This window comes from Semicossyphus pulcher, unplaced genomic scaffold, assembly GCF_022749685.1.
Source record: "Semicossyphus pulcher isolate SPU_LCO1_2020_fin unplaced genomic scaffold, fSemPul1.0.p SCAF_19, whole genome shotgun sequence".
Classification (NCBI taxonomy): domain Eukaryota; kingdom Metazoa; phylum Chordata; class Actinopteri; order Labriformes; family Labridae; genus Semicossyphus; species Semicossyphus pulcher.
This window is the reverse complement of record NW_027211692.1, coordinates 7409493-7424523: the sequence shown is the minus strand read 5'-3', so window position 1 is coordinate 7424523 and position 15031 is coordinate 7409493. Positions and strand designations below refer to the sequence as shown.

The following is a 15031-nucleotide window of genomic DNA, read 5'->3' as shown; positions in this document are numbered from 1 at the left end:
TTGCTAGTTTGAGAAAGCCCAAAAAGCTACAAGTAGCAGCAGTTGCTAACAAGTCTTTCTTAGACTTTTTTAGTCGTAAAAAGTGAATGATGTGCCGTGTCTACTTACAAGACCCACCTCACTAAAGTGCATATTGAGATCTTATAACAATGCAGGCCCAAATTAGACATCAAGGACACATTTTAAAGGCGGATGTATTATGCTAATTTCAAGCTTCATATTTGAAGATACCTGTGGAGTAGCTTAGCATAATTTACAGTTTAAAAAACTCCTCATTTTTTTCACACTGGTGCTCATACAGACTCTGCCTGAAACGACTCGGTCAGCTCTGTCCCTTTAAGAAACCCCGCCCCTGCAAGCCCACTTTCTTCTGATTGGCCAGCTCTCCGAAGCCTGCACTTTGTGATGTCACAAAGTGCTGAAAAACTGTGTGAAACCTGGCGCTCACAGCAGCCTGCAGACTGAGCTGAGAAGCCTGGGGATTAGTCCAACATACTTTTACGTACAGATTTGAAACTTCACCCACGTTTAGTCTGAACATCCAACATTGTAACATTATATATGTATGTATGTGAAACAGTATAATACCCCCTCTTTAATACCAGGTGTAAATGCTAAGACACATGGACGAGATTTGATTATTCAGATAAAGTGTCTTGAGGAAGATCGCATGTTAAAACCAGGTGTAAAACCAGGGTCCAGTAAGTAAGTAGTAATTTTATCATTTGCTCTTGTCCTCTGCAGAAAAGAACAAGGGAAAAGCTGGTGCATGTCCTGTCTTTGTGTGGACAAGAAGTGGGGCTCACAAAAAATCCTTCGGTAAGATGCAATTTATTTTTGCAGTTCCATGAATTTTAACACTCTCTGGACCGTTTTTATTAGCATACATTCAAAAAAGCCTGAAGGCATTTCGTCTATTTGTTTTTCTCTGTGTAGGTGATCTTCTCCAGTTGTGGGGAGCTGGACCTCATGGAGCACCAGCCCAGCCTGGTGTCCTCCGACGATGGGACCCGGGAGCCAGACAACATGGATGACAACACTTCTGAGCAGCAGTTCAGAGTCTTCAAGGACTTTGACTTCCTGGATGTGGAGCTTGAAGACGGAGAGGTGAGTCTGAGGACCTGGTTTTCAAATCATCCATCCTGTTTTCACCTGCCTCCATATGTAATGGACACTTACATCGTCAAACCTCCATGACACAACTGATAATAGCCCAAAGATTCTGGAGTATTTTCCTACTGTGATCACTCGTGTACTGTGTTGGGTCAGTTGTGCCTTCTCTGTGTAATGGGGTTTCCTTTGTTCTATTTCTTTCTGTCTGTGCTATCTAGGAGCTACAGGTAAGTTTAGTCATGTTACATTTTTATATGAAAGAGTTTATAAGAGTGTTTGCTTGTGATCATTTAGTGAACTGCCAAGGGTAGCAAGTGTGTGTGCATGTTGTGTAATTTACAAAACAGAGTCTGCAGTTTTCATGTAGTGTAAGACACATATTCACTCACTTCTGAAGTATTGAAAACTCGATATTTTTGGCATATTTCTCATCATCACATGAGGCATACATTTTTACAGTCTAAATTTTTTTAGCTGATTGTATCTTTCCTATTTTATCACTTTGCCTGGTTATTAAAAGATAATTTCCAATATTTAAACCTCTGATATATCATGATGTATACCATGTAGCCTCAATGCACGTGTGCAGCTTTTAACCTTGTACATGGTTACCTTGAATTTAATGGATGTTAATTTCAAACATAGACGAACATTATGATAATATAAGTCGATGTTTTCCCCAGAGCAAATCAAGCCACTGTAATTTGACCAATATTAAACTTTGGGGTTTTTTGTTTTTGTAATATGTGTGGGTTTAAGTTGTCTGTTTCATTTGTTCAGCTTAGCTGGGATGCCTTTATTAACTGGTGAAATTTTGATCTTAAACGCAGTATGGTCTGCTTAAAAAGAAAGCCTTAGTTCTCTATCATTGATAATTACAGCATTAAGATAATCACCACAGGAAGTGTCACTTGTTTATCCTGTTGATGTGGAGATTTGGGGGGAATGTGGAAGTTGGCCGACATCTCCGGAGTCACATCCAGTTAAAAAGTCACTCTGCATTTTAAACCAGCAGCAGTCAGACTGGGATGGATAAAAGCTGGGAGTTCTCAAACACAAACACAGGCTCCTGTATTCCTTCCTTTCTTAGCTATGAGGAGACAAAGTCTCTCACAGACCTTAACCTGCACAGCATGGTTGTGTGTATTCAGACTGTGTGTGTGCATGTGTTTATGTTAGAAAAGAAGTATGCCTTACTTGTTCATACTTGGAAACTCAGGGTGTTCTCTGTTGCAGGGAGAGACTATGGACAGCTTTAACTGGGGAGTGCGCAGACGCTCCATGGACAGTCTGGACCGCAGTGACCTGCAGCCCCTGGAGGAGAGTCAGCTGTCCAGCAGCATGCCCAGCCTCAGCAAGATCACCCATGAAGACTCAGACGAGTCGTCTGAGGAAGATTCCCTCACCGCCAGCCAGATCCTCTCCCACTCACAGCTTGTAAGTTCACCTTAGTCTACATGCCAATAAATCAATGTTTAAATGAAGGATGGTGTTGATTTGGACGCATGCTAGCATCAGAAAATGATAGATATACACAGCGTGTCCGCAGGCCTGGAGAAGTCTGTAAAACACTGACATTAGTTTCCTCAAAAAAGGTTTGGAAGTTACTGAAAATTATGTTTTGTTCAACCTTTTTTATGTTAGTTTGAGTCAGCATCTTGAGACAAATAGCAAGTTCACTACTACTGATGGCCACTGTAGCTAGGAGGATCATCTAATGTTTGATTTAAGCAAGTTGTTAAAATGAACTTTAATCATTTTCATTGTTTACGCCATCCATTGTCTGCTATCTAGTGGGGCCCAGGTCATGTTAATGTGGTTATATAAATAGGAATTATAGTTCAATACTCCAGGGAAGTACTAAAAAGACTCTAAAGCTTAACTTTATCAACCCTTTATCAGTATATTATTATATGCATTTAAATGTTTTCTAACAAAAGCTGAAATTCAGGGGATAAATTCTTTCCATCTTGGCCCCTTCTTGAGCTTTCCTCTTGTGCCACCCTCTGGTTACTCTGCAAACAAGACAACATTTATGGACATTCAATCACCCTTTTGATTTCAGTGATAATGTCGATAATCTCTTGTGTCAACACACATTTTAAAAGCTCTTAAAAGGTTTCTGTTGTTCCACTTGTCTTTATACATTATTAGCTAGCAGTTTATTATTATGCATCATTACTATTAGTTTGTGGTGGCAGATGGAAAGCCCATGTGTCCCTGCAGCTGTCATCCCACCCAGAACAAGAGACGCTTGTTCTTGCTTTGTCAGCCACTTCACCACTGTCCTTACTAACAGGAAACTCAGAAATGTTGCAGATTTTGTTACCGTTTTTAATCGAATTATATTTATTGAAAAATGACACGTGTGCTATTTAGAAAAGAAATCCAACAGCCTTTAATCTGTCTCTTTGCAGATTGTCAACCTCTCCCCGACGGCAGAGACCAGTATGGACTCTCCCTCCGCCTTTTTCGATACAAGTTCAGCTCCTTCAACTCCTCTGAACACCAAAAATCCCAGTTTCGAGGTCCAACTGCCAGAGGACTCGAAGCAGCGGGTGAATAAGGGCTTCAGAGTGTCTGAGATTCTGGGAACTACTAATTCCTATCGCAATTCTGTGCTTGAGTTCTTTACTAATTTTGCCAAATAGGAGCTTTTCTGTCGCATCTTTTTTTTGTAAAATGTTGTTGTGTGAATGTTTTATGTGCTTTGGGTTCAGTCTATGGTGCGCATAACTCTGTGGTGCTTTCTTTTTTCTACTCTTCTCCTCTCCTCAGAATAGAGCATGAGCCAGTTTATTCATGATATTTCAGTAGTTGCATGCTAAAGGAGAATGAACTAAAAAACCTGCAACCAGGCAATTCGATGCTTCGGGCTATGGGCTAGCTTGTGCCTTACTTTAATTGTGGCAGTGGTTATCAGGGGATGTTAGAGGGTTGTAGGCAGCAATAGAGACAAACAATCTTTCTTTCTGTGTCTGTCTGTTTAAGGCAATGTGTATACCTCAGCTTGTGTGGGTCTAAGCAACAACTAAAAACTCTTGGCATGTTTGAGGGTCAAGAAAGGTTTACACATTGCCTGTCCCAAAGCGTACAGAACCACGATGGTGGCTCAATTCAATTATATAATAACTTATTTAATTGGCGCAAATCATGCACACCAAATTTACAAAATATAAGACAACATCACAAGGAGTGTCCATAGGGTCCAGTGCCAAGGTTAGTGTATCCATTTACCCATAAATGTACCTGTATTATGATTATAAAGGGAACACATTTTAGTATGTTTAAGCCTGACTGCATGCTGTCTCATGTATTTGGCATGACTCTCGTTTAGTTTGACATCAGCTAAGACTGCATGTGTGCTTTGCTTTTTTCAGCACGACTCGTTCCAAGATGAAGACACAAACTTCCATGAAGAAGAGCTCTCTCTCTGCATCACTGAGCTCCCCCCTGAATTTAACAGCGTCGACGCTCTGACGATGGACATGGTTCACATCGATTACAAAGGAGAGCAGGACCTTGACAGCTGCTTACCCAGGTACGCTTACCCTTCTCATTAATAATTAAAGTTACTTAGAATGGCCTCGTTGGTAACAGGGTTTTATGTTTGCTCAGCCTTGCAGAGGAGGAGAGAGACGACGCGCTCGAGTCACGGTCTTCACCGCCACCGTCACCCTTCTTCTCGGCCATCCTCGCAGCTTTCCAACCGGCCGTGTGCGACGATGCAGAGGAGGCTTGGCGGACTCACATCAACCAGCTGGTGTCTGACTCAGATGGATCCTGTGCTGTCTACACTTTTCATGTGTTTTCCTCACTATTTCAGGTATTAAAGTGATAATCTTAAAGATGTTTATTTAAATAAATGTCTGTTAAGTCTCTATCTATCACCGAATGAGGTAACACAATGATGATTGAGCCTATGGCCCACTGATGAAAGCCTTCGCATTTGCAGTATTACAGACAGGAACTACAGTCTGGTGCAACTTTAGCGGAAAAAAATTCACAACTGGTACCCAGTTAGTGACGCGTTTTCCATCACCCAGCAGTGGTTGGTCTTCCAGAGAGGGTAGGCGGAGCTAAGCGGCTGCTTTTCCGGTCTCTGCAAGTGTTGTGAGTAAACAGTAATCTACTATGGCTGAACAAACAAAGAAAAGATCGATGACTACAGATACAACTTCAACAATAAGTGAAAATCCAAAGAAAAAGAAACAAATTGGACGCTCAGATGAAGGCAAACAGTCTAAAAAGGAAAGCGACCGTCACACATGCAGCACTGTCTGTATATCTGGGAGGTGTGCTCCCGCAGTTACCACTTATTGCCATAGGTGCCGCCAAAGAGAAAGAAACTGAAATCTTGGAGATTAGCACTTTAAAGCATGGCCTTGTAACGAGCGTTCACCTGAATTCATGTAACAGTGTGCCTGGTCAAATTAGGTAATTCTACTTAAAGGGTAACAGGATTAGTCATCCGGCTGATTAACCTTTAAAGAAAAGAGGCTCCTTATAGAAGTTGTCTGGTTAATTACAAATAGAGGGCACTGTAGATGCTTTCACGTTGAAAATCCTCCGACGTTCATTAAACAGATGTTGTTCACTTCACTGACCAAAGCTGACCGGGGAGCATTTCAGAAAAAAGCAGAGCTAATGACAGAGTGGAAATACCATACATGATAAATGAGTGACTTTGACAGCATCACAGCAGGACTTTTCTGTCTTTGCTTTGCAGAATATTCAGACCAAATTTTGCTCCCTGACCTGTGACGCTGTGAGTTACCTCGGCGACGGCCTGAGAGGATTAGGATCCAAGCTTCTGAGGTCTTCTCAGATGCTTACATCATGCTCAGAGTGTCCAACGCTTTTCATTGATGCAGACACAGTGAGTAGACTTTTATGAGCTTGCTGTCCTTTTTTAACGTGTAATGTTACATTGAACAAATTCACACGGACCTTTATTTTCATAGATTATGTCTTACGGGCTCCTGGAAAAAATGAAATTCAGCGTGTTGGAACTTCAAGAGTATCTGGATACGTACAACAACAGAAAGGAGGCAGCGCTCACTGTGAGGAGAATAAACATAGTGTTTTTAGAGTATTGTCTTTATGTTGAGTTATTTATGTTATTAATATGTCTGTCTCTCATAGTGGTTGAGCAACTGTAAGGCAACCTTCCCCAGGAGTGCTGAAGGCACCGTAATAACATGCCAACCAGCAGAGCATGAGGAAAAGGTAAAAGATTAATTTCTTTTGGCATTTGAGGCGTAACTCTGACATGCTGCCATATCTATTGATATCAAACACACAGAAGGCTGTCTAATTTAAGATTAAAAAGGAGTTGATTATGTGAAAATGGAAGTTTTAAAATGACTCAAGATTCCACTTCATCTGACCTCTTCTACTGTATTTCCTGCCTCACGGTTACTGTGTGAGACTGTAGCTCTGTGAGTGTTGCTTTAATTTTCTCACACTATATAAATGTCAAGTTTCTGACAACTTGAAGTTGGCGCACGTCACTATAATTATCTCATTTTCAGTGTGCACTATGATTATTTTCTACTCTGCTGAGCATGGGAGCTGTCTTAAGTTGCATTTGATCTAGTATTAAACAGTTCACTTTATCCCCGAGGGAAGGAAACAGCAAAATGGACAGTTTTGCTGTTAAAACTTGGTTCTTAATAGCTTAATAGAGATTCCCACTAAAGTGAGAGCTTTTATGCTAATGAACAGGCAGAATTATTTAATTTGCTTCCTTTACTTAACATTTTAATTAAATGGGTCCTGTGGAGTTTTCTTGTCAACACACAAAAGTTATGTTCACCTCCAGTGTAACACTTTGGGGGGAATTCACTCAGAATGAATTGTAGCCGCTGATAGCTCCATAAATTGCGCATCATTTGCACCCGCGATCTGCTCCGTCTCAAGGGCCGATTCACAAAGCAAATTGCACTGATGATATTGAAGTGCAAACACGCCCATAAAGGTTTACAGATCCGTGCAGTTTGCTCTTGTTTTGCGTCTGATTGTGGAGCCACCACAGTTACCACCAGCTCTCTGCAGACGGTAGATTTTCACTGCGCGCTGCTGTTAGCGCTGGTGTTTGTGAATTAGGTGCTACATTCGCGCAAATGACACCGGAGCACAGAGACGCTGTTTGCTCTGCTCACTTTGGGGTGCATTCAACCCTCTGCGTGTGCTGGGAGAATGAGGCGGAGTCTTTTTGTGTCATTTGCACAGGTTTAGCGGATGCAAAAGCTGTGCATTCCTTTAGTGAACTCCCCCCTTTATGTGCTAATTTTTAAATTAACTTCTATAAGTATTTTGTTGGTGCATTGCAATATATCTTGGCATCTTATCAACACGCACTGTATGCACACAGTTGCTCACTGTGTATACGCAGTCTTCTCTGTGACACTAGAGGCCAGAAACTCCACAGGGAACCTTTAATTTACGGCGACTACCAGCCCTCTTTCAATTCTACTTTATACATCGACCTTCACTTTTCTTCCTCTCTGCATGCCAATAACCTGCGCTGTTCTTACTTTTCACCCACTTTTAAGTACAAATAATGAGGAATTGCATGCCCTTCCTTTGATTCTGTTTTCCTTACTTCTTTTCTGTCCTGTAACACGCTTGCTTTGTAGCAAATGGAATCTCTGGCTGTAAGTTTGAAAGACTTGTTCTTATTTGTTGTTTTTCTGTTTTTAAATCAAAACTCAGGCTAACTGTTGTCCCATTTTCAGTACTAGTTAGACCTCTGCATTACTGCTGCAGTTTTGACATTAATTAACAAGTAGTTCCCTTGTACTTACGAGTTTATTATCCACTAAGTGCATATCCCTAAAAATGTCTCACTAAGTATATATGTATATAAGTATTGCTAACAACCACATTCCTCTTCCTTTCAGCAACTGGAGCTCTGTCAGAGACTCTACAAACTCCACTTTCAGCTGTTGCTGCTTTTTCAGTCCTACTGTAAGCTGATTGAACAGGTCCATGCAATAAGCGCTATCCCACAGGTAGGTACATCATGTACTAGTTTTCTTATTTTGAAAACATGACACCTGCCATCTGATTTATGTCCTTATTTAAAAAATATTCTTCTCAACCTTCAGCTGACAAACATGTCCAAAGAGCTCAATGCATTGAAGAGCAGCCTGAGGGTAGCAGCAACCTCAGTGACAAATGATGAGATTGCTGCCCGTGACAGCTCCTGCTCTGAGCCCACCTTCAGCTCCTCTGAGGCCGCCGTGCAAGCCATCCTGGAGTGTCTGAAGAACAACGAGTTTCAGACGGCTATCCGCCACATTCGCGAGTGCAGGTGAGGGAAGAAAAATGTCTATAAAAATTACTGATTTTCCTGTATGTGAGGAGTGTATGTTATCGAAAAACATAATCTTTTCATTGCAGAACGATGTGGCCTAACGACATCTTCGGCAGCCCCTCTGAGGACGAGGTCCAGACCTTGCTGAACATCTTCTTCAGACATCAAACTTTGGGTCAGACAGGAACTTTTGCTCTGGTGGGCTCAAAACAGGACCTGACAGAAATCTCGGTCAAGCTGACGGAACTGAACGGAGAGATACGGGACATGATCCGTCGAGCCCAAGGCTACCGAGCCATCACAGCTTTCCTCCCAGACTCCAGGGTTTCAGGATCAACTCTATGATGTCTGACTGGCAGTGTGTGACACCCATTCCTGCACAGCGCCCTGTTCCAGTCTGGGGTTGCTGCTCTCATCTCAGTGGTTAACAAGCGCTCTGCTCTCTCCTGGGAATAACCAAACCCCCTCCTACTCGTCTTGCTCAGAGCACATCAGAATGTCATGAAGTCGCATCTTCAGATTTGCAGCAATACTGATGTCTTTTAGAAAGATGAGAGACTTTGCTGTTGCGAAGAAATCTAGGCTTTTATTGCACTAATGATAGAAAATGTCACAAAGCAAAGACTTGCTACTGAGGTCAACAACTTTCACATTAACACATGACAAACCAAAGCTAAATGATTCTCCTTCAGTTTTGTTGTTTTAATTGTCAAGGGAAAATGTGCAATCCTTCACAGAAGTGGAAGACTTTACTGTATCCGGAAAGAATGTATTTGAATTGCATATCATTGGAAAACAAGAGCATTGTCAGTACAAGAAAGGGAGGCTTCATTACTTAGTGATAGTAGTGGGTCTTTGTTGTCTGTGTGTGTTTGAGTGTTTGTGTGTGGGTGTTGTGCGTGTGTGTGTGTGCTTGAGTGTGTGATATTTACCAGACGACCGTCACAGATGGAATTATAGATACTGAGTTATATAAGTTGTTCACATTTAACTACTTCAACATGCTGCAAGACTACTGTAATGTCTCCCAAACCCACACTACATGCTGCAGCGTGAGTTATCTGTTACTCAAAACATCTTACTGTCCCTTTAACTGTGCAGCTTTTTAGAAACTAGATAAATTATTTATATTATTTGCAAGAGGAAAACGTGCTTTTATCAGACTAGATTTATAGGAAACAAATGTTTTGTTTCACCTGTTAAACCTGCCAAGCTTGCAAATTCTATGTACTATAAAATGTAATAGTAATGTTTATGAACAAATACAGAAGCTATTTTAACTGAATTATTGTACATAGTACAATGGGGGCTTTTCTCAAAGTCATAAGATTGTATTTTTATGAACTTACAATTTTGAGTTGCTTTTAGAGTAAAGGAGAAATGTTTGTGTAGCCTCTCGCCTTGTAAATACTACTGCCTTTGCAATTACTGTACTTTGGTGTTCTGTACACTCATGTAACAAGAAAAATAAAACTTACATTTGTTAACTGTGGTTTCATTTTATGATTTGTGTGATACCATACTAATTTTTTATGCTGATGCGATTTTCAGGTTTTGACATGTTTTTTTTTCTTCATGTGTTTTATTGTACCTTGAGTGACACCTGTCACAATGTTACAATTTCATTTAGCAGACGCTTTTGTCCAAAGCACGTACATCTTAGAGTTAATACAACACAAGCAACGATCAAGATAGCAGGGAACGAAGTCAGTAAGTGCCAAAAAACAGCTTCAAGTGCGATCGGACACAGGTGCCAACAGGCAGTGTATAAGCCGTTTTTTTTTATTACTTTATTACTTATTTTTTATTACTTACAAGCAGTGTATGGGGCGTTTTTTTATGACTTAAAGTTGTGCACCACTCGAGGCTTTGCGACCGTTTCCTGTCAGATCTACAGAAGCATTTGGCTCCAGCTCTATTAATCCTCATGAAGAAGGAAATACAGCCAACAAGGTCTTCCACAAAAGCTAAACTTAGAGAAATATTCAAGATTTTTGTTGTTAGGGACACAATACATAGAAGCACTCATTGGTGTTCAAACTATGAAATCTCTAGTTCCTCCAACAATGAATAAAAAGAGATTTTATTTCAAAAAATTAAAAAAGTTAAAGGTGAAATTAAGAAAATGTAAGAAAATTCAAAATATAAGAACTGATAGAGTACTCCAAAATATGTAGCACCATAAAATAAACTGGTGGTAAACAATAAGTAGGTGTAAACTAAATAAACAGTGGTTTAACCATCTTATAAACGGAAATAGAATTAATAAATAACTATATATTTTTAGGTTTTAAGTATACCTGCCTTTTTGTTTAATAGAAAAACTGCTTCGAGCACTATCGAGTGAACAGAAACATCCTATTATTAACCTAATAAGGCCGAAATGAACTGGTGTGAAACAGCGGAAACACAACTCTTACTTTGAAGTCTGACTTCCGGTGTGTGGCGCGCGAGGTTTGTTTTCATGGCAGGGGCAAACTAGCTACTTAGCAATAACACTTCTCTAACTTTTTCTCGGTGTTTAGTTGTTTATCACAAACATTTTGTGAAGACTTTCATTCCCGACATGAAAGTCAACAGTCGTGTACGCCGTCATGGTAAGTTAGCGTAACTTTAAAACTTTAGCAGTCTGGTTTCTTTTTGCAATGTGTATCAGAGCAACGTAATTCAATGTCACTCAATCTAAGTTTACGTATTTTCCAAACATTGGCAAACAACTACTACATTTACCACATAAGTGAATCAAACGTAGTTTACGTTAACTTCTCGATAGTTTGCCCTAAGCCGTTTTGTTGTCAAGTAATCTAACGTTAACGTAAGGTTATCTAGTCGTTTAGCAGCTGGCTACATGACGAGGCTGACCATGCCCACCAGAGGAATATATCGCATCTTTCAGGTTAAAAATAACTGGCTTAGTTATGTCTCTGCTTTTAACTATGAGTTGTTGTATCCCTTAAGGTTGTATTTGAATATCAAAGCATGTGATGAAAGCTGTGTCTTCATAGGTGTGCCACATAACAAACTGTAGGGATCCTACAAGTCAACTTCAATGAATTTCCCCTCAAAAAACATGTACGACACATTCAAAGATGAAATCTGGAAAGGTAAGATATCATTTAGTTCTTGATTTTAACATACAAAGTGCATTACTGTACAGGTGTCAAGGATATTTTGTCCAACCTTATATATCCAGCTGCACATAAAGGAAAACTTATTCTGCATTCACAAAAAGCTAAGGATGCACGATATTATCAGCACGTTATCGGTATCTGCAGATTATGGGTTGAAAATTACATATCGGCATCGGCAGATATGTCATTTTTCTGCTGATATTTTCCACAGATAAAACAATGCTTTAATTCTGCCCAAATGCTCCCTAAAAAAGCTTGACATAATGCTACGACATTAACTCAGCACAAGTGTACACGTGCACTGCATGCACCATGCCTCTCCTGTCAAGCATGAAGAAGGGTGCAACCACTTTGCTATTTACAGGTTGCTCAGCATCAGTCATGCGAGAAGGGGCCAAATCATCATCCAAGCCAGTCTAAGTTGTATTACAGTTTTATTTGAAAGAAGATGTTACATACAAATTAATATGGCATTTTCTACATTACCTAAGTTTAAGTAGTTTTCTTATATTGCCAAGTGAATATGTACATTGTATTATGTTATTTCTGCATCTGCCAGTGGACCACTACAATAAGAGTAGGAATTATATTAATTCCACTACAGGGGAGACTTGATGTTCTCTGCAATTAGGTGGAAAAAAACATGTGCCTAATATCAGTATCATAATCGGCAAAGAGGGTTGGAAAATATCGGCAAAAAATCCAATATCGTGCATCCCTATTGTGTACACATTACTGATCTATAAACCATTTTTATTTTCACTATTTAGAGCTGGGACCTCTGGACCCTGACTGGTTTGAAGCACTGACAGCTCAGACATTCACTACTGAGGGAAATGTCTCTGATCAAGAAGACCTGTGTGCTAACCAAGAGGGAAATTTCAAAACGCCATTTGACAAAACTGCAGTGGACAGTCAGCTGTTTTCAACCCCCAAAGTGTTCAGACACAGATCTGTGGTGTCACCTGACACTGAGAATGAGCAGTCGTTCACTGCTGAACAAGGTAATGTTGTATAGTTGATTATTCAGTTATATAAAAATAATACATTGTTGTAAATCACAGTCACCTACTTGCATTGATACGTTTCTTGATATTGCATGTAAAAATAATGTTTCTCTTTGGTGCATCTTAGAAAAAGAAAAGTTACCATGGACAGAAACGCAAAGTCCGTGTTTGTTTCAGATGTCAAAAGAGGGGTGAGTAAAACAACTCTTTTAATATGTGTGCTGTCTATTCCAATGTATTGTTAACGCTGCTGTTTTTGATGTCTTTCTTGTTCTGTTAGGGTCCCCGGTGCAAAATATGGAGATATCCAGCCTCAGAGTCTGAGTCAGAGTTTTGGTAAAATGCAGATTATCTTTATTTCACATATTGAATTCCGATTGGATGAAGATTTAATCATGACTTACTTAATTTGCTTTTGTCATTTGTACAGATCTGCTTCAAACCCCACAAAAATCCCCTGTAAGTGTATTAAATGCAACACTGTATTCTAAAATACCAGTACTTGAATATGGAGGAATGGATAACGTTATGGTTTCCTCTCCTCACAATGTTTCTTTGATTGACACAGGTCAGCTACGCAAAGCAGATATCTGAGAGTCTGGGTGTTCAAATTCATCCTGATATGTCATGGACCAGTTCTCTGAATACCCCACCAGGAGCACCGTCCACCCTGATTTTAAGTAAGCAAATGACACAGTTGGTTGTTAGAAATCTATATATGTGATATGTGAAATAATTAGTCTGTCTTCTCTGTTGTAGCTAAAACAGATGAGAGTGTCTGCCTAGAGGCTGTCCCTGCAGACAAAAATGTTGTTGTGAGTACTCTAGCTCAAACACAGCTCAACATACACACGTGTATGCATGTAAAACTGGGTCCAGATCCTTTTTTGGTTGTAAGGCAAGGGAAACATGCCATTACAGTAAATATAAGGTGTGTAATTTGGTGTATTATACTGTATGTTCTCTTCTCTTTTTCAGTTTGTCCGGGAGCTTTTCCCCTCTCTTTCAAATCCATCCAGAGTTGGAGTGGTGTCACCCAAAAACAGTGACATGCCAACTGTTCACCAAGGTACTGTCTTTACCGTTAAATATTATAACTCTAAAGAGGAATAAAATAACTTTGCACCCTGCAGATTTGCTAATTTTGTGTGCAAATCCTTTTAGATGCATATTGCAAAGCTGTAATGATAGCTTGTCTTCACTCAACAGGTGTTTGTTCCCCTGATGCTGATCATAATCTAGAGCCCCACGACTCCTCCAAGAGTCCTCTGAATCAGAGTAACAGTGGTTGGAGACAGACGCTACCAGATGCTATTGAGGACAGAGAAATTCGCAGCACTGTAGCAAATGTTCTGAAAGGAGCAGAAAATGTTCTCTCTATATTTTTCACCAACAGTAATTCGACATTGAGAAAAGTGAAAACTGAAAGAATCAAAAGAAGGCAAATCATTCCAGCAGAAGAACCTGGCTGCAGCTCTACGGACATCTCGACACCAAACAATCCTGCGCTTAGTGAACAGCCAACAGCTGATCAGGAACCTCAAAGACTTCCCTCGTCCACACCAGTGAATACTGGAGGCAATGGAACCACCCAGTGGTCTCCACTGAGTTTGTCTGAAATCCCCCCTTGTACTGGTTCTTGCTATGATAATGGTACAGCTACACAACTCAAAAACAATATTTTAACAGAAAAACTACGGATTGACTCTGATTCTTGCCCACAAGTCGGGACACCTTTAAAAATCACAGACTCCAGCTTTACTAAGAAAAAGAGGAAATTTGTTTACATGGTGAAAGCTTCCAAACAAGTTCAAGAAAAAGAAACACAGCCTCAGAAGATGGACTCATCACCAAGGATCGCAGATTCTGGTAACATATTTCCCATGCATATAATGAGTATAAATGCTATAATACATTCTGTATTAACATAGAAAAGGCTATCTAGCTAAAGAGTGAATGTGTCATCATTTCTATCTTTTCAGGACAAGACGTGAAAGTGAAGCAGTTGGGGAAATCCTCAGACGAAGCGGACTGTTTCAGTGTCAGGAAAGACGACATGCAAAAACAGGAAAATCCGCCTCCTGTACGAGCTAAAGTGCAGGACCTTGACATGTCGCAGCTTTGCAGAGATTTTGCACAAGACTTCAGTCAAATGTCAGACCCTGGTCAACTGAGTAAAGTAGCAGAGGACACTCCTCAGAATGGCTTCTCTCCATCAGCTTGTCTGTCAGCTATGAAACAAGCTAAGCACAAAGCAAAGCAAGCAAACTTTCACCACGACTGTGATGGCGTCAGTTACAGAAGACATATTTCTGCTACTAATCAGAGTAACCTCATAAGCGAGGTCGCCATAAGTGACAGTGGATTCCAGTCTGCTGTTACAGATATGACCCTCATGACTGCAACATCATTTGTTCTTCCCAGCTCAGAGAACAATGTTCAAAGTCAACTGTGGTCTG

General features: G+C 40.3%; 2 protein-coding genes across 3 annotated transcripts in view; both read left to right on the top strand.

The window, feature by feature from the left end:
- Window positions 1-9919, top strand: part of frya (furry homolog a (Drosophila)) — a 47925-nt gene extending 38006 nt beyond the window's left edge. For both annotated transcript variants that reach the window (XM_069668612.1, XM_069668611.1), the window contains exons 50-62: window positions 745-819; window positions 937-1107; window positions 2350-2550; window positions 3531-3671; window positions 4494-4654; window positions 4732-4939; window positions 5843-5992; window positions 6078-6176; window positions 6259-6342; window positions 7755-7772; window positions 8019-8129; window positions 8226-8431; window positions 8521-9919. In XM_069668612.1, the coding sequence (XP_069524713.1) occupies window positions 745-819; window positions 937-1107; window positions 2350-2550; window positions 3531-3671; window positions 4494-4654; window positions 4732-4939; window positions 5843-5992; window positions 6078-6176; window positions 6259-6342; window positions 7755-7772; window positions 8019-8129; window positions 8226-8431; window positions 8521-8779 (1884 nt within the window). In that variant the 3' untranslated portion in view covers window positions 8780-9919. The remainder of the gene's footprint in view (window positions 1-744; window positions 820-936; window positions 1108-2349; window positions 2551-3530; window positions 3672-4493; window positions 4655-4731; window positions 4940-5842; window positions 5993-6077; window positions 6177-6258; window positions 6343-7754; window positions 7773-8018; window positions 8130-8225; window positions 8432-8520) is intronic.
- Window positions 9920-11483: 1564 nt separating this feature from the next.
- Window positions 11484-14566, top strand: LOC138597390 (breast cancer type 2 susceptibility protein homolog). The gene is made up of 10 exons (XM_069668987.1): window positions 11484-11538; window positions 12336-12569; window positions 12700-12763; window positions 12853-12908; window positions 13003-13031; window positions 13141-13252; window positions 13332-13387; window positions 13551-13641; window positions 13782-13912; window positions 14555-14566. Exons 1-10 carry the CDS (start codon window positions 11484-11486, stop codon window positions 14564-14566), a joined length of 840 nt encoding a protein of 279 aa, XP_069525088.1.
- The last annotated feature ends 465 nt before the right edge of the window (window positions 14567-15031 follow it).

Bases quoted from the DNA above. Each gene is read 5' to 3' on its own strand.
- LOC138597390 (XM_069668987.1), top strand. From the start codon at position 11,484: ATGAATTTCCCCTCAAAAAACATGTACGACACATTCAAAGATGAAATC. The intron at 11,539-12,335 runs GTAAGATATCAT...TTCACTATTTAG, and splicing joins CAAAGATGAAATCTGGAAAG to AGCTGGGACCTCTGGACCCT. The intron at 12,764-12,852 runs GTGAGTAAAACA...TTGTTCTGTTAG, and splicing joins TTTCAGATGTCAAAAGAGGG to GGTCCCCGGTGCAAAATATG.